At 33.2% G+C, this 22,083-nt stretch overlaps 2 protein-coding genes across 2 annotated transcripts; both read left to right on the forward strand.

Annotated features, from left to right (window-relative positions):
- The first annotated feature begins 5,832 nt into the window (after window positions 1-5,832).
- LOC18049278 (ricin B-like lectin EULS3) lies at window positions 5,833-8,383 on the forward strand. The gene is made up of 4 exons (XM_006443289.2): window positions 5,833-6,573; window positions 6,873-6,995; window positions 7,644-7,872; window positions 8,107-8,383. Coding segments are annotated over exons 1-4 (990 nt in total). The 5' UTR covers window positions 5,833-5,937; the 3' UTR covers window positions 8,109-8,383.
- Window positions 8,384-16,953: 8,570 nt separating this feature from the next.
- LOC18049279 (NAC domain-containing protein 87) lies at window positions 16,954-19,066 on the forward strand. Its single transcript, XM_006443290.2, has 3 exons — window positions 16,954-17,496; window positions 17,644-17,942; window positions 18,145-19,066. Exons 1-3 carry the CDS (start codon window positions 17,304-17,306, stop codon window positions 18,814-18,816), a joined length of 1,164 nt encoding a protein of 387 aa, XP_006443353.1. The 5' UTR covers window positions 16,954-17,303; the 3' UTR covers window positions 18,817-19,066.
- Window positions 19,067-22,083: the final 3,017 nt, after the last annotated feature.

Genomic DNA, 22,083 nt, shown 5'->3' on the forward strand with positions numbered 1-22,083 from the left:
CAGTATTTACTTCACATAATAGAGGCGAGAATCGGAATCAGAAATGAAATTACAGGACCTACACTATTTTGGGAATGGAGAATGGAAGATTGATTCCCAAGAGGACGTTAGGAATCAATCTCCCATTCCCAGGGGTTCCAATTATACCTCAATTTCAAATTTTAAAATTCCCAAAAACCCTCCCTTAAATAAAAATTATAAATAGCGGAAAATAAAAAATAAAAACAAAAGTAGCAACAAATCCCTAACTCCTCGATTAAGCTCCAGTTGATCATCATTGCATCCAAAACCTCACCGTTGCTGACAAAATCAAGCACTGTTACCATCATCATTGGTCCATTGGCTATGAAGCAGCAGCTATTGCATGTTTCATCTCCATTTGGGCCATCCCCGTCTCAGTTTCATGTATGTTTTATCTACCTTAGTTTTCATCACGTTTCATCTCCGGTTTCATCTTCGATAGCTATGGTTTTGCTTTGATGATGATGATGATGATGATGATTTGTTGTTGTTGATGATGATTCCTATTTTAAATTATTTTTGTTGATAATGATGATTGTTTTATTCTAATTTTGATATTTTGTTGATGATGATGATTGATGATTTTTTTATTCTAATTTTGATATTTTGTTGATGATGGTGATTGATGATTTTTTATTCTGATTATGTTGATGACAATGATTCCAATTTTAATTTTTAATTTGTTGACGATGATGATTTTTTATTCCGTGGTATTGTTGATGATAATGACGATGATTTGTGATTCCAATTTTGTTGATGATAATAATTTCAATTTTAATTTTTTTAAATGAATTATTATTATTATTATTATTATTATTATTATTATTATTATTATGATAAAAAGAATTGTTGTTGTTGTTGTTGTTGTTGTTGTTGTTGTTGTTGTTATTGTTATAATAAAAAGTATCATAATTAAATAATATTTTGAAAATAATGTAAATATTAATACTCTATTATTAATGATTATTATTAATAATAATAATTTCTGAATAAATAATCACAATAACTAAATACAAAATAATAATTATAACAATATTTAATTAATGACTTTTTTAGTAATTTATAATTATCTAACTCATTTTGATTTCCATTCTAAGACAAAGTAAATACATTAATGGAAATCTAGCTCATTTTGATTCTAATTTATACAATTCAAGTAAATAACTTATTTTGATTCTCATTTCCTATCCTCATTCTAGCTCATTCTGATTCCTGCTCATTCTAATTCCAGCTCCATTCTGATTTTCGTTTAATAAACACACCATTGATGTAGAGTCAAACTAGTATATGGCTACATGAAGAACTACATGATAAATCATACAAAACCTAGAAAAGACTATTGGCCTAATTTGTAAATATAATAATGAGCAGCACGTGATTACTAACAAAATCATGAGTTTAAAGCTCTAACAGTGGAGATTTAGATCTAAAATTAAAGCCTCCCGCCAAACCCACCTTTTTTCATCTATATATACATGCCAAAATGTTTGAGAAAAAACCTTTGGCCATCCTCTCATTAATAAGAGAAAATTAGAACTGGAATTTTACTAAATTCAAATAAACAAATCTAACAAGAGTGTCGAAGTGCTTTCCCAAGTACAAGTTCGAGTTAAATTAGTGGATAAGTGAAGAATGATCAGGAATAAATAGTAGGTTTGTTTAAATTATAAACTGGACTATTAAAGGATTTTGTATGCTTCATATACAATGATAAACAAATTTAATACATATAACGTCAGTCCATGTTAGATAAAATATTTTGCTAAATTATAGCTTAAAGTCTAATGCACCCATAAGATAAGAATATTTGAATTAAATAACATAATAAAAATAAAATTATGAAAAAATTATAATAATTTTTGTAATAGAACTATTGGGGTTACATAATTTGTTATGAGTGTAAGAAAAAGTACCATAATATTTATAAAAAAAAAGTAAATATATAGAGTGTAACGTGTTAAATGAAATTTGATAATAAATGTAAAAAAAAAAAAAAAAATACCTTGATACTTAAATGTCTATTGTAATTAAAAAGGAGTTTAAGGCTCTAAATTAAACATGTCAATCGTTTGGTCTCATAATAATAGCAAAGAGGGGGTATTGTGACATACGTGCAATATAGAGCAAAACATTTGTAGATATGAAATAGTATAAGGATATAAAAATAGTAAATGTGCCTATGGATGGAGGCAGAAATTAGTTTAATAATTATGGGGAGAAATTTAAATAAAAATGAGGGCAAGGGGGTTACGTAAAAATTTAGAGTGATGCTGTCACAAAAGACAAAAGAAGTTTTATGGTGCCGTGTCGCAGCATAACTGGACCCTTCGTGGTGGGTCTTGCTTGTCTACGCGAAAAAAAATTTCAAGCATTTGTGGGATGGGAAATTGGGATCACAATGGCCATTAAAATAATTGTGTCTCAATTCTCAAATGGGAATCATGATGTCTCAAATCGGTTAATTAATATAAATTAATTACTTTTAATTAATCGTGCGCCATTGTTCTTATCCTCCTTGGTTAATTAATTAATTATTCATTCATTCATTCATTCATTCATTCTTGTGATCAAAGCAGCAGCCGCAGTGTTTTAATTGTTTAAGTCAGATTATTACAAGAAGATCATGCACGTGCATTCCCTTAAGAAGCATTTGAAGATCATTGGAGAAGGAAGTATACTTTCTTTTAATTTATCCTCACAACTAATAATTAATCGTTATAATAATTATAATAATGATGGCCATTTTCCCATGCACTTTGTTTGGTATCCTTTAATTTGCGCAGTAAAGCTCACCAATTCTTTAACCGATAACAGGACAAAGAATCAAATGTTCTTTTCATTTTTTTATTTTCCCTCTCTTTAATACAAAAAAAATAAAAGATTTGAGGAAATATAGAGTAACATGGTGGATATCAAAGAAAGATTCGTAAAAGAAGAAAAATAAGGAGTGAATAAGAAACAAGTAATGTTATAAGGAACACTCTTTAAGATTTTTTTTTTTTTTTTTCCTAATGTTAACGATGATAATTGATGGAATCGATGAGATGAGGATCTAATTAATTAATTAAGCAGCTTAAAGCAATTACTGATCATCACTAATACGTCCACCAAATTACCTGGCAAGATTTGAGAGCACCTTGCATGCAGCCATAAGCTCAAAACAGTAGTGATATTTTGGTGGACATAATAGTGACAGTGTATGGTTGATTAAATTAACCTTCAGAATTCAAGAAGTGTTTCCATTAAACATCCACTTACTTGAGTTTTACTCAAGAAGTGCTCAAACAGATCATAAGAGAGTCTAAATTCTTGAATCTTATCAAATTATATAATTATTTAATTAAATATTTAATTTTAAAAAAACTATTAAATAAAAAAAAATTTTTTATGACTTTATCCGAATAGGAAAAGATCTTAATGGAGAGTAAATATTATATTATAAAAATATCACTAATAAATATACTTATTTTCTAAACTGTAAAATTTAATCTTTTTATTCGTTTTGATTTATAAATACATAAATGTCAAATTGTAAAATTTAATCTTTTTATTCGTTTTGATTTATAAATACATAAATGTCAAATAAACATATTTAAAATATGTTTCATTTATAAAATCAAACAAAATGCCATTTACATTTCGACATGACAATATTAAAAAAAAAAGACAAATATGTCATTCAAATTTTTATATTGAGACCCATTCAAACTTCAGACAAGAGAATAAATAAGTCTTCACTATCATCATTTTGATTTTAATTCGTGACACAACCAAATTATATATGAAATCAAACTAATGATAGTAATACTATCGACAAATAAGAAAGATTGAAGAATCAAATTCGTTTACGTAACATGAGCAACTGATTTACGGTAGAGACTTGTCAGAGTGTTATTAAGATTGCATGGGCCAGCTGTTTGGGCCAGCCCACAAGATCTCATGGTTCCATTTATCGTTTGCATGTTTTATTATTTTATAGACTCCATTCAAGTTTTGAAAATTTTAATCAATAAATTTGATATTAAATTTGTTTATTTATTTTAATTGAAGCATCACACACCCTGACCCGGTTGTTAAGATAAGAGTGGGTGGGTTAGATTAATTGGAGAGAAAACGACAAGTGGGAGATTGATGGAGTGGGTGTTTCTTATTTCTTCTAATTCTCACCTAATAGTCCCTAGGATTATGATTTTATTCTAATTTAAGAAAAAATAATTAATCAGTCATAAAAGAAAAAAGATTGCAGAAATTTGATGGGTGCTTTATTTTTTAAATTCACAGTACTTTCAAAAACATAGTTTATCAAATACGTTTTGTACAATTGATTATTTTTATTTCGAAAACAAATTATTTTATAAGTTAAAGGTATGAGTTCGAACTTGTTGAATGAGTATGAGAAAATTAGGTTATTATTATTATGGTGCTGATAATTACAAAAAAACACATATTTTATAAGTTGCAACAATTCTTTTAAACTGGCACTTACCAGATTTTACTGAAATAGGATTAATTGGTAATATTATAACTTTTAAAATAGTTACCGTCAGCTGTGTTGCAATATAATCAATCGTGAAGAGTATTGATTAAGTGTTTAGTAAATATAATTGTTAAAGTATTGTTAGAATACAAATGACTAAAATAGATATAGTATCAAGGAAAATATACTTCAACACATATGCAAACATGTATGTTTAATACTTTTTTTCTCGAATTAATTCTTCTTCATCGTTGTCGTCGTTGTCATAATAATAATAATAATAAAAAAACCTTCTTTCATCAAATAACATTAAATTTTGTGTAATCAAAGTTCAAAGATATGGTCCTTTGAAAATGATAAGAAAGTATATTGATAAAACTCATCTTAAATTTTATCGAAAATTTGTAAATAAAAGATAAGGTATCAAAACACATACTAACCTAAGCGGCAATCTTGCAGTGATGATATTTGAAGTATTAGAGAAGTTTTGATGAAATGGAAAATAGGAAGAAGAAGAATTGGGGTAAAGAGCACGGGTAAAGATAAAATAAATCAAATTAATGATAATGATCTTAATTTTTATTATTCTATTTTTTAAATAATCAAAGATAATTTTGGATTTATATGAAATATGTAAGGATGTATGTGAAATTATATCAAATAAAAATACGTCTCAAATTTAAGAAGCTACTATTTTCCTCCTTTTCAAAACTAATCTAAAAATGAGGTAATTTTGTTGAAATAATTTAAAAAATATAATAAATATTAAAATTAATTTTTATTTTTTTTAAAAAATAACTATTGACTCTCCCAACAACAATCCTAAATGGACTCCTTACCTAAGGGCTCCGTTTAATAAAATTTGATTCCATAACCATTTTATTGTGATGGGGTTGGTTGGTATCAAACTTTTGCTTTATACTTTTTGTGTTAAAAGTATTTTATGTGTCAACATCACTATTTTATTTATCCGTGAAATAAATAGTGGATAAATTCAATATTTTTTTATGTAAAACTTTATAACTCATAAAATCATATATTTATCCCTTCCTAAGATATATAAAAAAATCCTTTTGCACAATACTTTAGAAAGTGTAGCATTACTCGAACTAAATTTAAGTGTAGTAGCACCAAAACGAATTTAATTGGTTGCTTATAATAAATATATGTAGTTAAAACAGTCACAGTTTTAACAAATGTTTTATCTAATCATAAAACTTTCTATTGTTGTATTTTTTTAAATTTTGTTTTCAAAAAATTAAATTAAGAAATAGGCTGCGGAAAATTTGTGATGTTTTAAAATGGTTAAAAGGTAATTTTACCCAAAAGAAGGAAAAAGGTAAAAGAAAGAGCTCCAAGCATAATTGTTTGTAACAAGAAAGAATCCCAAATTACTGGTACTGAGAGTAGAAGCAGAGTCCAAAAAAAGAACAGCGACGATGGAGTTCCCCTTCGGCCACCACCACCGTCGCGATCCTGAAGAAGATGAACGACGAGAACGCCCGCCACCTTACTTCGGCCAGCCTCCGCCGCCGCCGCAGCCGTATTATCAAGAAAACGAGTATGCTGCACCCCCCCCACCGCGCCCTGTGCCGCCACCATACTATCAAGAACCTGAATTTTCATTGCCACCACCTCCGCCCCGGCCGTATCATCAAGAATCACATGTGAGTCACGTGCATCACTCCACTGATCGGCCCGAAGGATTCGGCTCTTTCAACTATCAGCAACCACCACCACCAGAGCCAACACACGTGCGCCACGTGTATCACGCTAGTCATGATAAACCAGAAGGACTCGGTTCTTTCAACTACCAGCAATCGCCGCCGCCGCCACCAGCAGCAGCGTCGGGAGCGGTACATGTGAGCCATGTTTCTCATGAGAAAACTGAGACTGGCCATCACCATTCTTTTCTGCATCATCACTCTCACTCTGGCTCTGGCCCTGCCCCTTTCCCTGCTCTCTCTGGGAAGCCTACTGTTAGATTCTTTTGTAAGGCCGAGCCTAATTTCTCGCTCACCATTAGAAATGGGAAGGTGGTTCTTGCTCCATCTGATCCCTCCGATCAGTTTCAGGTGAGTATTTATTTTCTATTTTGTTTACCCGTTTACAGTTGTTGTTGCGCTGCTCTAAGTATTTAACTTGATCTGGGTTCTGTTGTTTCCTTTTTGAAAAAGTTAAAGATTATTTTTTCCCCCAAGAAATATTGAATATTGTAGATGATTTTATTATATTATTGCCCACTTGTGTTTTAATAATAATTTCACTTAAATCTGCCATTAGTGCTACGGACTTTTTTTTCCCCCTCTGTTTTCAGGGTTTCTTGCCTCTTAGTCTTATGTGTTTATTGCTTTGGTTTTTGTTGTTGTTGCAGCACTGGTACAAGGATGAGAGGCTCAGCACTCGAGTGAAGGATGAGGAGGGCTTTCCCTGCTTTGCTCTCGTTAACAAAGTTACTGGTCAGGCTGTGAAGCACTCCATTGGAGCCACTCATCCTGTAAGGATTCTATGAAATTTTTTGAGTGATTGGAAGTTTATTTGATGTAAAATTTCAAGCATTATGTCTTTCTTTGTTGTTAATTTCACATACTGATATAAATCAACATGTATTGACTCAAATGTCGCTGCTGCTGCTAATTTGGTTTTGTTTGAAAATTAGCATGTTCTTCTGAATCTGTATTTTAATATTAGGATGCAGCAATTTGTTGCATCCAGGCATATTGTTTATGACCTATGGGCAATATCTACTGGCAAAGAATCCAAACAACTTACATGACCGAAATGTAAGATGTTAGTTCTGGTATGCCGGTGAAGAGAAGGCTGAATAAGGGTAACATTTAGACTATAATGGAAGGCTATCTCTGTGGAATTCACGCCCACTCAATGACTTGCTAACGAGTTAAATTAAACTTTGCATTTTCGAGCTCATTTGAGGAACAAGGATATTTCCAATTCAATACTACATGTAACTGGAATAGATATGCATCTTAATGGCAAATTTTGCATGTTGGTTTCACGTTTTAGACATGGTTACCTTCTTGTCAATCAGGATTTTTCCCTTCATTTATTTGATATTCGATTTAGTTTCTTTTAATTATATATAATGTTAATATGCCAACATAAAACTTTGATAATATGTCTGCAGGTGCAGCTGATACCTTATAATCCAGATGTTCTGGATGAGTCTGTACTGTGGACAGAGAGCAAGGACATAGGGGATGGTTACAGAGCTGTAAGAATGGTCAATAACATTCGCCTGAATGTAGATGCTTTTCATGGTGATAAGAAATCTGGTGGTGTCCATGATGGCACCACCATTGTGCTTTGGGAATGGAACAAGGGAGATAACCAGCGATGGAGGATTGTCCCCTACTGTAAGTCTTTCATCAGTCGAAACACGAAGAAATATAGAATTCCTACCATATCTTTCTTATTTTCAGGTTGCATCATTTGATACTTTTAAAACCAATAATGGAATTTCAATATAAATTAGTCTAGGTATATGTAGTTTGGGAAGATGAAGCCTTACTTTCTCTGCTTCGAGTGTCCCATCAACTCATAGAACTGTTCTTAATTCTTTTTTGGTCTTTTGATGGTTATATGTGCAGGATTGTGGCATCGGTACTGTCATCTATTGTAGCTGTATTGTATTGAGCTTGCAGAAGTATATGTGAGGACTGAGGAGGATTGTTTTCCATTCTCCATTGAGTGGTTTGTGTTTTGTGTTCATGATGATTTTCATTGATACCTGTTGAGGCACACTGCTTATTCTCGCTGTGGTTCGTGTATTCTGTCTATTGAGTGAGCGTCTTGATGTGTCATTAAAACTCAATTAACTACTGTTACTTTCATTATTCATTATCTATGGTGTGGAATTATAATGAATGCGTATGATAAGTGATACCAATCCACTAATGGATTAAGTCCAGGTGTCCCCATGTCATTTTCATGGCCATCCATAGCATGCACTGAATTCGGGTCATGATGACATGTGTTTTTCTTTTAAAAGCTGTAATGTCATTGATTACGATAAATGATGTGTATACAGAAATATGGGACGTAGTATTGTCGAATGACTGTACTACAAGTCTACGAAGATTTTTTATCTACAAGTCTACATAGTTTTTTTATTCTTCCTTAGCTAGCAAATGATTTGGCAAGGTTGTGACTTGTGGGTTCAAGTTGAGATTTATAAAAAGAAAAGGTCAGATGGAAGCTAAATTTACTCTTGTTGATTTACATGAAGCCACTGCAATCTCTTGGTTCCGGCTCACCTCTTTCTCTCCGGAGAATAATCTTGAACTAGTGAAGATTTCAGAAATCAAACATTTCTCTATAATAATCATCTAGTAGTAGTACTCTTTAAAAAGAATAAAAAAAAAAAAAACTACAGTGGATTACAACTGAGGCTAGAGGACTTAAACAAATACAGACATGATGATGATGATGTCAAAAGATCAAACCAATCCCACGGCAGCAGCCACCCTCCCTACGACCAGTCACCATCGTCGTACCATGAAGACAGTGGGTCCACCCCTCTCAATATGGAGGAGGGGCACCAACCCACCCCCATTCAGTGGGCCATGGGACTACTCGTCACGGATACAACTCTAGTAGAGGATACAGTGTAACTCTACTAGAGCCATGATAGCCGCGGATATAGTGTAACACCAACGTCGCATGGGACCCACGATAGTGGCAAATACAGTGTAGGACTCATGATGTCGCATGGAACCCATTGTCGTGGCGGGTACAATGGAGGACCGACATTGAATGGGACACGCGGCGGCAGCGGATACAACGCAGCACCGATCGCATGAGACCCCATGGTAGCAATTATGGAAATAATCAACCTAAACACAATAACACCTCATCTAATAAAACCAACTTGTAAGATCTTTTGCAACAAAGATCCCTGCTGATTCATCGGATATGACCCAGTTTGTTTATTAATTAAGAATGACGATTTTATTTCACTGCATCAGTTTTCATAGCAAGGTCCTGAGTTAAAACGTTACTCTTCAACAGCATTGGTACAAAGATCAGAGGTGCAGCACAGAAGTAAAGGATTCAGAAGGCTGCCCCCGCGTTGCTATGGTTAACAAAGCTACTAATTTGGCCATGAAGCACGGCAAAGGCCCCACAGAACCCGTAAGATCACTTCATAGCATCTCTAAGTGACTTCAACTAAAAAGTCGAAATTGAAGTAAATTAATTCATTTAAGGAGTTCCAAATTCGTTTGTGCGTGCAGGTCAGGCTGGAGCCATATGATCCAAGCGATGAAAAGGATGTGACATTACTGTGGACACAGAGCCAGGACTTTGGGGATGGTTACAGAACAATAAAGATGGGACTGATGGCAGTGGCGGATACAATGCACCACCTACATCGCATGGAATCCGCAGTGGATATCGCATGTTAGCCGCGGTCGCGGTGGATACAGTGCACCACTAGTGTCGCATGGGACTCACGACAGTGGCAAATACAGTGGAAAACCAACTTCGCATGCGGCCTACGACGACTTCTGATATAGTGCAGCACCGACGCCTCATGGGACCCACGATAGTTGAAAATACAGTGTAGGACCGATGTCGCATGGGACCCATTGTTGTTGTGGATACAAAGCAGGACCGACATTCGAGGGGACACGCGGCGGCAGCGGATACAATGCAGCACCGATGTCGCATGGGACCCACGGTAGCAGTCGTGGAAATAATCAACCTGAGCACAATGACACCTCATCTAATAAACCAACTTGTAAGATCTTTTGCAAGAAAGAGCCCTGGTTTCTCTCTAGGTGGTAAAGACAAGGCTGTGATTCTCGTACCTGCTGATTCATCAGATATGAGTGACCCAGTTTGTTTGCTCATTAAGAATTAAGGGCCGTTTTATTTCACTCCATCACATTAATCTTTAGAGCTCAGGTTACATAATTGAATTATAACGTTACTCGCCTGCGGCAGTGGTACAAAGATGAGAGGTAGTACAGCACAAAAATAAAGGATTCAGAGTGCTGTCCCTGCTTTGCTCTGGTTAACAAAGCTCCTAATATGGCCATGAAGCACGGCAAAGGCCCCACAGAACCTGTAAGATCACTTCATAACTCACAACATCTCTAATTGACTTAATTAAAAAGTCGAAATTAAAGTAATTAGTTCATTTAAGGAGTGCCAAATTCGCGGGTGCATGCAGGTGTGGCTGGAGCCGTATGATCCAAGTGATGGAAACTGGAAAGGATGTGACGTTACTTGTGGACACAAAGCGAGGACTTTGGGGATTGTTACAGAACAATAAAGATGGTGATTGGTGAATAATATTAAGCTCAATGCCGATGCTTTTCATGGGGACCAACGTATTGAAGATGGCACTAAGATTGTTTTGTGGGAGTGGACCTACCGGCTTTGGAAAATCATCAGCCACCTTTAAAGGATTTTTGGAAATTTCGTACACAAAAACAATTCCTTCTTTTTTTTCTTTTTTTTCTTTTGCGCTTGAAACCTTGTAACTTCACAATTTTGCTTTAAACCTTGTAACTTCTAAAAGTAATGAAACACTAACACATCAAAATATTTGAAGGTCAGAGGAACTGAGAAACGGGAAGATAAGCGAAGAAACCATTTTTTGGAATCTTGATTTTTTTTTCATATGGTTGTATAAATATAATATGCTCACAATATAAAAGGCTGAATCCAAGGCCCAGAAGAGAAATGATATACGGAGTTGTGGACTGGATGGAACAGTTGATTTAGAACAGAAAGAGCCTTGGCCCTTTTACAAATCAGCACCAGCCGGCTACATGCAAGGACCGGAGCTTTTAACACCCTCCTAAAATTCTTATTACACCCATAATAGTAAAATCTCATAAGTTTGCAAAAATAAATATTTTTAACTAGAATTTAAAATGAAATTTCATTCAAGTGTTTAATTGAATTTCTATTTAAAATAAGAAATGAATTAATTTGCCTTTAGTTGTTTAAGTAATTTCAATTGAAAAGGGGTTTTATAAGAAAATTTTGAAGGGCGTCACTGTTCAACTCATATTTAAGTTGAATTAAATCTACATTCAAATTCATTTCAATAATAATAATTAAAAAAAAATACACACCGATTTTGACCAAATGTAAGATGATACACATAATTTACATAGAATTAGATCGTAAGATTAAGGTTGTCAAAAGTAAGAACAGAGTCAGGATTGAAAAATTGGAGGGTTGAAAGTCATAAAGGTATACTTTTAAGCGTCAAAACTGAACAAGTGCGCATATATTTGAGAGCAAATATTATATTATTTAAATTATTGGGGTTGAATTAATACCGATTTAAAGCATTAGAGTTTTAGGTAAACAACTAAGATTTAAAGGTGTAATCATATTAATTCGTGATCAAGGTCATTCAGAAAAGTGTTTTACTGCATGTAATTTTATATATTACCGCATCATAACGTATTACATTTAAGATGATGTATGTAATGTGCATGACTTATTTTGTAGGTTCTAGAAAAACGAAAATGAACTTATAAATTAAGAAATAATTCAGTATAGGCTTTGGAAATTTTCTTTGACAAGTTATCAGAATTTTCGTTTTTTTTTTTTTTGGTTTTTGGGTTGTAATAAGGACAAAGACACACCTGTCACATTAATTGGCCATTTGGGTTGCTTTCTCTTACTGTTAAGTCTGTTAATTTATGGTTAGAGCAGTTAGTTGTAATAATTTTATTGGATTATATATGTAATTAAAAATAAATTTCAAAGAAAAAAAGAGACAGAGAGAAATTGGGGAAGGTTAGCCTGGAAAGAGATCTTGATTTAAAAACCCCACCAAACATTAAAGAAAAAGTCAATGTAATTGACTTTAAATGAATCAAATCCCATACTCATTAAATTAGTAATTAAAAAATGAGATTAGAAAAGGTTATCTTAATCAAGGTGACATGTGAGTCTGTGACCGCAGCCTCTTACACCTTCTATTCTGTGTCTCAATGCCAGCCAACTGTCGCAACCCATGAAACAATGCCTTGGTAGTCCATAAATTAAAATCTCTATGAGTTAGATTATTATACAACATCATACAATACACTACTATAATTTTCTTTTCTTTTTCTTATATATATTCTAATTATTTAGAAATTATAATACTACAATGTAATATCTAACTTCAAGATTTGAATTTGAGTGACCAATTAAATAAAACTACTCAAAATGTACTCTGTCAAACGCTCTAGGGACAAGTAACTATGATAACACGACCACTAATTTTTTATTATTTATGTAACATTTTGTTATAATCTATGATACAATTCAATTTCGTAGAACTTTCTATTGTACAATTCTCAATTTTTTCGGTTAAAATATAAACCTTTTCGCAGTTTATGGAGGCGCACGGATGTAACGATGCAGCTGCAACTGCACCATAGCACAGCCCGGGTTGTATTTGGAAGAAAGTATGAATTTGCATTTTTTAATTTAAGGAAGGAGAGATTAAGATTTAAGTTTTGCCAATGAAGGAAAAAAAGAAAGGGGTTTTAAATAGGTTCAAAAGATAGCCAATGATGGCGATACTCTGAAATTTGGGATTATAATATTTTCCAAATTGCCATGAATTATGGGTAAAGTTTTGATATGACATCATGGTGTGTTGATCTTATCTTATGGCTCAAATTGAGAGGGAGATTCGATCACTTTGTAGTTCCAGCCCCACTAAATTAAAAACTAAGAAAAGAACCATCATTTTTTTGTCTGATTACCACTTTTAAAATTTATTTCAAATTAATCGGTACCCTTTCGAAAGGCCATTTATTGAAAAACTATTATATTATTTCATTCTCAAATTTGCACTTTAATTTGACTAATCAATTAATTGGCTAGATTATTAACGTGGGATCCTACAAGTTACAACTTCATAGCCTCTTAACAAGTTGTAACGTAAATAAAGGTTTGAGATATATCGACTAATTGCAAAATAATGCAATGATTGTTATCTCATAAAATTAAAATATGCCGTCAATAGCCCCCTCCTACACTCTTGCATGTATTGATTTGTATTCAATAAGAATCTCATGGGCTAATATTCAAGTATAGTCTCAAATAATTGCTTATGTAATTGATGTGAATGTAGTGTCAATTTAACAAGAAAAGGAAATGAGAAATAAAAAATAATCACGATACTATCCCTTTATGAAGATTAGTATGAGGAAACTAAATTAAATCATTCTAATCAATAATTTAACTTAAATTGATTGATTTTGTTTGATTTCAATTATTACGACAATTGGGACGAGTTTCGTTTAAACTTAAATACTAGCCTAGTTGATCTAGTTGAATAAATTGAGATATTGTTATTCATGAAGTCAATCTACATAAAATCGGCTTAAAATTTTAGTTGATATCTAATTATCTATTTTTTTAAATAAAAAAAAAGTAAAAATAATTCGAATTCATTTAATTTTGCAAAAGGTCCAAAATCATTCATTATTAAGGTGGATTTTGCTTGTAAGTCCCTGGGAAATATTCTAAAAAATATACCGGAAATTAAGGAGGTGATCGCCTGCATCGCGCACACAAATTAAGCAAGTAGGTAGACCAATAAAAGTAGAGCATCAGCAGAAGCCGTGATGAGGTGTCCCCTATCGTCACCAGCCGTCAGCCAGCAATATGCTTCGCTCTGCTTTGCTTGGCAGTTTCGTTTCAAAAATATTGGCCAGAAAGTCAACAGTTATTAAGTTAAGAATTAGGAAGATGAAGAAGAAGAAGAAGAAGCGGACGGGGAAGAAGAAGTGTTGCCCCAGCTGAAGCATTCCAATTTCGATTCCCCCACCCGGGCACCCAAGTGGGGTCCACGCGTTATTCCGCATTAATAAAATTATTACTTATTATTATAATAATAATTTTTTTTTTTTGGCCTTTTTAGGCAGATGTATTTTTTAAACCCCGTATATTACGTTCAATTTCTACACTCTTCAATAAAATAAGAGGAGTGAAAATGGTGAGGCGGAAGGATCAGCCGCGGTGATGTTGACACGTAGAATGAGCTGAGCCGAAAAGCAAGATCTGAGTCAGCACAGCGGCGCCTGACATGGCAACACGTGGGGCGGGGACCACCTCACAACATCTGACTTGATTTTTGATTAGTTTAGGTGACGATCTGTTGTTGATTCGGGGGGGAAGGCGTGTTTACAAATTTATTTTTAGGCGCAGCTCTGTGGGCAAAAGCCCATTAGACCAGAGAGGCAGGGAGTTAGTAAACACTGAACGAAGATTTTCTTCGAGTCGGCGCCGGAATGTTTTAACTTTATGCAACTGCCTCCGCGTTAGTTTGGTTTTGTCCGTCATTCACTTGGAAACATGCAACATTTTTTTTTTTTTTTTGACCGGTTTGGCCACCATACATGCTTCCTCTAGTTAGCTGTTCTATATATACTGCTTTCTGCATATGAAAACGAATCTGAGTCTCCACTAATTGTGTTGTATATAACAGTCACATGAGTTAAATAAAATCATCCAAGTGGATACATAAGCTGGACACCATTTCATTGACTAAGTTTTAATCCCCTACCTCCCTTAAATTTTGACTCAGTTGGTCAGATCTAACCCCATATTGTTATTCATAAGGATTTTAGCTAGTGGTGTAATATACAAAGCACTAAAAAGTAGTCAAATTTCCATGATAAATATATTTATTTCAATTTATGATACCCATTCAAATATTTAGACAGAAAAATAAGTTAGATCTATTTTTGAATATTTAGCAAGAAGAAATTGACTTGCATAATGCATAAGTGAATAATAATACACTAGTGAAAAGGAATATGATTTACGACTAAAAAAATCGAGTATAAACACGGCGATATAAATGTTATGAAATCTATCATTTGATCAGGAGACCTAACACGTCTGATTGCTAATTTAATGCAACTGAATTTTCATATTTGCATCATAATCAATCGCTCTTGGAGGTGCATCTAGGAATTAGAATTTGCAGAGTGATTTGGTTTGAACTTTGAAGACAACAAACTTCAGAGGGGTTTTAACATATTAAATAAAAGAAACTAAAAAAAAAAAAAAAAGACACTTGAAAATTTCTAACAAAGGGAAGATACCATAATTAAAAAAAAAAAAAAAATCAAGAGAGAGAGAGAGAGAGAAAATTTATACTATTTATTGCACACTTTAATTATTTTATATTGGACAATAAAATGGTTGCTTGAAAAAATCAAATTCAAAGCACCTGCCAATTGCACATGCAAAATATTTCCAACCCATCATAAAAAACACTAATTGCTCTCCGTCACATGTATTTATTTGGCAAATAAAAGTAGTTAAAAAGGAGACCGTCTTACAAATCGATGTAAACAATGCGCCAAATTTTACCTCAAATATTCACTTTTTTTGTTTTCTACTTTTTCAATGATATGGGACGAACGAACAGAATATCGGATCTTTTTTTTTTCTTTTTTCTTTTTTTCAAAAGTGAAGACCTGAATGTGCAATAAAACGAGTGAGCTAGCTGGCAAATTTTTTTTTTTGCCTAAAACTTAATTTGGAAAAATTCACTTGGTTTTTTTTTTATTTCTCTCCACCCTTTTTTTCATTGCCTTTTGACTTTTTGGGGGCTTCTAACAGTTTCCTATAAAATTCCGTTCATTTGTAGCGTCTACTTTGCATTTGCCTAGAATTATCCCCATTATCTAATTCAAATTCCAATTGCATACCGAGTCATGTGCCTATAGTATAATGGTGCGTGCATACATATTTTATTTTATTTTTATTAATAGTAATTGTAACCACTGAGTATGCATAATTATAAATGAAGTAGCTAGCTGCCCTGGCCGAACTAATAGAATTCCAAATTGACCAAATTCATCTTTGGATTACTGAAATCCATGTAGCACAGTGTCAACTTAAAAAAAAAAAAGAAAAAAGAAAAAAGAAAAAAACAAAACAAACAAGAGGCTTTGAATGAGAAGTTTTTATAAAACTAATAAAATAAAAATATACGACAAAAATAGTAAATTCGAGGCACATGATGAATAACCATTCAACAATGATTGTGCGAAAAATGAACTATTATTAATCAAATCTTAACGAGTTAGTAAAGTTAAACGCCTCTTGATTAAAATAAAAAGAAATGGTTAAAATGAAGATTAATTACAGGAAGATGGAATCATAGAACATGCAATGAAATTGATTTTTTTTAAAAAAAAAGGTTAGGTTTATAAGCCGATAAATTAAAAGTCATTACTTTAATGTGAAAAGAGTATGAAAACATGGGTCCACAAAGCCAGCATAGAAACTTTTCTTTTTACCATAATTTAATTTTATATTTTTTTGGCCCTTTCTTTATCTCACACGTTCATTTTCAAACAGGTAGATAGGATATAGCTAAGGAGCCCCACACCAATTATAAAAACCATACAATAAAATAAAAATTTAATTAATAATTGAAGGAAAGTCTCTGTCCTATGGCGCTATAATTTCTTTCTCTCTCTCTCTTCCCTCTGAAGGCTTCCCTCAGAAGTGCCTTGCAGCCTACGGATCTTCAATAAGCAAAAATTAAAACGAGCTTAGTTCTTCTACAATAAGCTCCTCTATTTAAGCCCTCTTTTTCCCCCTTGCTATACTTTCTTTTAACTGCTTTCTCTTATCTCCTTCTTCTTGTTCTTTTAATATTTTGAGCTCTTGTGTGAATACATATTACAAGGGCTTTGCTAGTTTGCTACTGCTAACCAGCTTTCCTAGTCTTAGCTTATTAATTGTTTCTCCTTCATCTGTCCTGTGCGGGGGTTTATAATTATTTTAGTTTCAAGAAATGGAGGAAGCCGTAGTTGATCAACACAATCATCGTCAAGGAGTGATAGATTTGCCACCCGGGTTTCGCTTCCACCCAACGGACGAAGAGATCATAACTCATTATCTCACGGAAAAGGTCATGAACACAAGCTTCTCTGCATGCGCTATCGGTGAAGTTGATTTGAACAAGTCTGAGCCATGGGATTTGCCCAGTAAGCTAGCTATGGCTACCCCTTTTTCTTTCTTGCTTTCTTTTCTATAAAATCTATTTTCTTGTTTTCTTATGAGGTAAATTCTATTGCTGAATATATATATATATATATATATATATGTATGTGTGTGTGTGTGTGTATATGTAGGTAAAGCGAAGATGGGGGAGAAGGAATTTTATTTCTTTTGTCAGAGAGACCGGAAGTATCCAACGGGTATGAGAACAAACCGAGCAACGGAGGCCGGATACTGGAAGGCGACCGGCAAAGATAAAGAGATTTACAAAGGAAATAAAGGCGGCGTCGGTGGTGGCGGCCTTGTTGGTATGAAGAAGACTCTTGTTTTTTACAAAGGAAGAGCTCCTAAAGGTGAAAAAACCAATTGGGTCATGCACGAATATAGACTTGAAGGCAAATTCTCTTACTACAATCTCCCCAAGGCTGCTAAGGTAATTACTTATTTCTTTGATTACTATTATTACTATTAAACTTTTCAACATCTTTTTACTTCTTCTTCTTTTTTTCTTGATTTTCTTTTTTCTACCTTTTCCGTCGGTTGAGATTGATCTTTCATGGGGCCTCTTTTTGTGTTAAGGAATATATGTGTATTTCTTTTTCTTTCTAATTTTTTTTTTCCGGTTTGTTTTACAGGATGAATGGGTGGTTTGTAGGGTTTTTCACAAGAACATTGGAGGAGGAATTAAAAAGATTCCAATTCCAGGGCTGCCAATGAACTCATCTTTTGGTGATGACTTTTTTGCTAATTATGCTTCGCTTCCACCACTAATGGATCCTCCTGGTTCTTCGAGCTTTGGAAATGGTGACCATCAAAATGAGTTCAAACCCATGAACACAGCATCCACTTCATCAAGATCTTACAATATCCCCGCAGACAATCAAAATTTCCTTCAGCCTCATCAAATTCCAATCCAAAATCAAATCTTCTCCTATCACCAAAACAATAATAACCCGAATCCAGGCTACTTGCACCAGGGAACAATACGGAGTAGCACGGGTGCAATCTCGAGCTTGATGGGTGCCGGCTTTGAGGGAAATGGTGATGGTCAGGCCATTTTAAGAGCGTTAGCAAGCACATCTCACCATCATCAGCAGCATAATTTGGAGAGCAGCAGCCAGTGCAAAGTTGAGCAGTTTTCATCTAACCAATCCATGATCAGCCGCTCACAAGACACCGGCCTCAGCACTGACATGAACACTACTACCGAAATTTCATCTGTTGTTTCGAAGCAAGATAACAAGTCTTATGATCAGGATCTCGATGCTACATCTATTGCTGAATTGGATAGCTTTTGGGACTACTGATGATACTTGAAAATTAATTTAAGTTTGCAGCAGCTCTCCTGTTTTTTCGTAAATTTTTAGGATGTATGGTTTCAATTAAGTTAGCTAGCTAGCTAATTGATGATCACAATTTATGTGCTATAGTTTGGATTCTGAACTTAATACCTGTAAAGAGATTATTCATGCATGGTGTCAAGAAATTTGCAGATTGCAATTTGATTGATTAATTACTTAGTAGATACATATATGTATACACCACTCACTGTACATCTGTTAGTTCTTCTTCTTCTTCTTCTTTTTAATAATATATTACTGCTAATTTCTTCTTTTTCTTTTGTTTAATTTCTTTATTGCTATTTTTTCATGCAATTTGCTTTATTACCATTTCGTCAGTAAGTTAGCTATACTATCAACTTCATGATTTTGAAACATATAATTATTTATCAAAAGTGTGAAAAGATATATGGGATAAGGGGAAAAAAAAAAGAAAATCATATTGTATACATAAACCGTTTCTTGTACTCCTCTCTTGTTCAAGAGGAATTAATTATCGAAAATAAAATTGGTATTAAAGAAAAGTGGATTGTACACTCGAATGAGTTAACCTCCTTAGTTGAGATTAATTAACTATTGGATCATGAATCATGTGCGTCATTCCCTGAATCCATGGAGAAGATGCGTTGCGTTCTCTCTTTGAGAATTAATTCAAAGTATTTTAGACAAAGTGACAATAACAGGGACATAGCTAGCTAGCTAGCCAGGTTTCTTGAACAAGGCTTAATTTTCTGTCCGGAAGAAACTTAATTAGTTATATTCACATGTGCCTAAGCTTTAGCCATATTCAAGTACATGTTTCTAGATATATGTTTAATTCGTACAGAAGAAGCTGCTGCCACAATTAATGAACTCGGATCTAGCTATATGCCAAAGAAGTCACAAAATAGGAATTCATATATATGTTAAGCCATGGTTGAAGCTGGCTTGTATCAGCAAGGAGTCTCTTTCGTTGCAGAAGCCGAGAATGATTTTCAGAACCCAGATAGAATGATTTGGATATCAATTGTAAATCAAACAAAAGGGTAAAGGGTTTGAACAACAAACAACTGTGGGCAAAGTTCTTATCATGATAACAAACATCATTGTTTAGAGATGAGATTGGTGATAATAGAAAGTTGGCGGGTCCATATCAGTCTATCCATGGTGGCTGTTGATGAATTTGAATAATGAGGTTAATTTTAAGGCAACAGGAAAAAGAAAAAAGAAAAAACCAATAAAGCTGATAACAGAAAACAGCAAAATAGGTGCAAGTTGAAGGGAAAAGCAGACGCCGCTGAGTTAATGGAATCGGTTATTGTAATTGTAAGAGAAGAAATGGATGGAAATTGAATTATTCTTTTGATTGATTGATAGATCATGTGAATATGTGGTGTGTGTGTTTGGCAGTAAATTTATGAACTTTCTATTCAAAGCAAAGCTTCCTCTTTTTTTTTTCAGACTTGCAGGAAAGCCAACCGCCTTTTGTGGGCATACCCTTTTGGCTCCATGTTTTGTTGCAGCAAGGAATATGTTGCAACAAGATACTGATGATAATTAATTAATTAATTAATTAATTAATTAAACCAGACTTAAATATATAATTTTTAAAATGACAACCAGCTGAGAAAACAAAGCACGAGCATATATATTCTTCCTAATCTAATTTCCCTGATTTGTTGCATGAAAACATGGCGGCAGCAGCCAATAGACAGCCTCCACCGCTTTGATTATTATCGTTTTTTGGTTTTGCGTTTTCTGCCGCGTACGAAAACAATGCTTCATTCGCTGCTGCTGCTGTGCTGCCGCTGTGTTTTCATCACCTCACTGTCATTACAAATTTAGACAAAATTTTACAAATCCGCGTTTAATTAATTACACGCATATTACTTCCTCACCGCGTTCGCCGACTACTTGTCCCATCCACAATTCCACTCAATCATTATTATATTCCTCTGCATGTGTCAGTCGGGTTTTTACTTTTCGTTTCCATTAACTTTTATTCATTAATTCCCTTTGCTTCTGGTAATGTTTGTAAATTACTGCCTGCCTAGTTTTTTTTTTCTTTTTTTCTTTCTTTCTTTTTTAATGCAAATATTTTATTAATTCTTCAGGATAAAGTTATGATACAACAATGATGTTTATTATTCTATTTGATTCCTTACAAAAAAAGTTACAAAAAAATGTTCCTTGTCCTCTCGTCAACCTAGCTATTTAACATTCATGATTATGTATTAGGGTACACCAGTTGGAATTAAAACTTAATATTGAGTTAAGCGTTTGTCGAGTACTGAATTAATGGTTGGAATTATTCTAAATTTTTATTTTTTTTATTTATCTTTTCTAGCAATCATTTCTTCAGTACTCAATAAAAACTCCACTCAATACTGAATCCTTATTCATAGTAGTTGACCGAGGGTTAATTAGACAAGAAATAGATTAGCTCATTTTTATTTTTTATTACTATTTTTAGCTTTATGAATTTCCCAACATATTTTTTTTTTACTTTATATTTAAAAGATAAGCTTTAGAAAATTGAATACTTATCATAAAAAGTAGTTGTGACTACAATATACCCTAGTTACCGCACTGAAGGAGTACCTTTAAATGATCAGTTTTTATTGATTTCTATTAATTTTCTGATCATTTGACAATGCATAGACAATAGAGAAGCGGGTTATTTGGTTGAACGTTGATAAAATAAAAAAAACTACCTCCCATTCATTCCAATAAATACAAAATTAATTGATTCCTATAATTTTTTCCCAAAAAAATTCATATGTATTTAACTTTGAACACTAGGTATATCAAATTAAAGGTTTTATTTGGAGCTGGAAAACAAATTTATCGGCTATCGATTGTCTTCGTTAGATCCAATTATCGAAGGTTAGTTATATATATAAATATATATACATCTCTTTTATTATATATTTCTTTAGTAGGATTATTAGTCTTCAAAAAATTAATCTTTAAAACTTACTCTTCTGAGTCATTTAATCTAGCTAGACACGCAACTTTGAAGAAAAAAACTGCTAAAAATATTTAAAAAAGGAAAATTGATCAACTCTTCAAATAAAGAGTTAAATAATCAATGTATTAAAAACCACGATTATTTATTTATTTATCTTTTTAGTCATTTTTTGTTTTTAAAAAATCATATTCTTAATTTTTACAATTGTTCTTTTAATCTAGACAAGCTCTCGAGAAAAATTTGTACTGGTTTCATTGTTCCAATACTCACATTTGTTTTTTTAA

This window comes from Citrus clementina, unplaced genomic scaffold (genome assembly GCF_000493195.1).
Source record: "Citrus clementina cultivar Clemenules unplaced genomic scaffold, Citrus_clementina_v1.0 scaffold_3, whole genome shotgun sequence".
In the NCBI taxonomy this organism is placed as follows: Eukaryota; Viridiplantae; Streptophyta; class Magnoliopsida; order Sapindales; family Rutaceae; genus Citrus; species Citrus x clementina.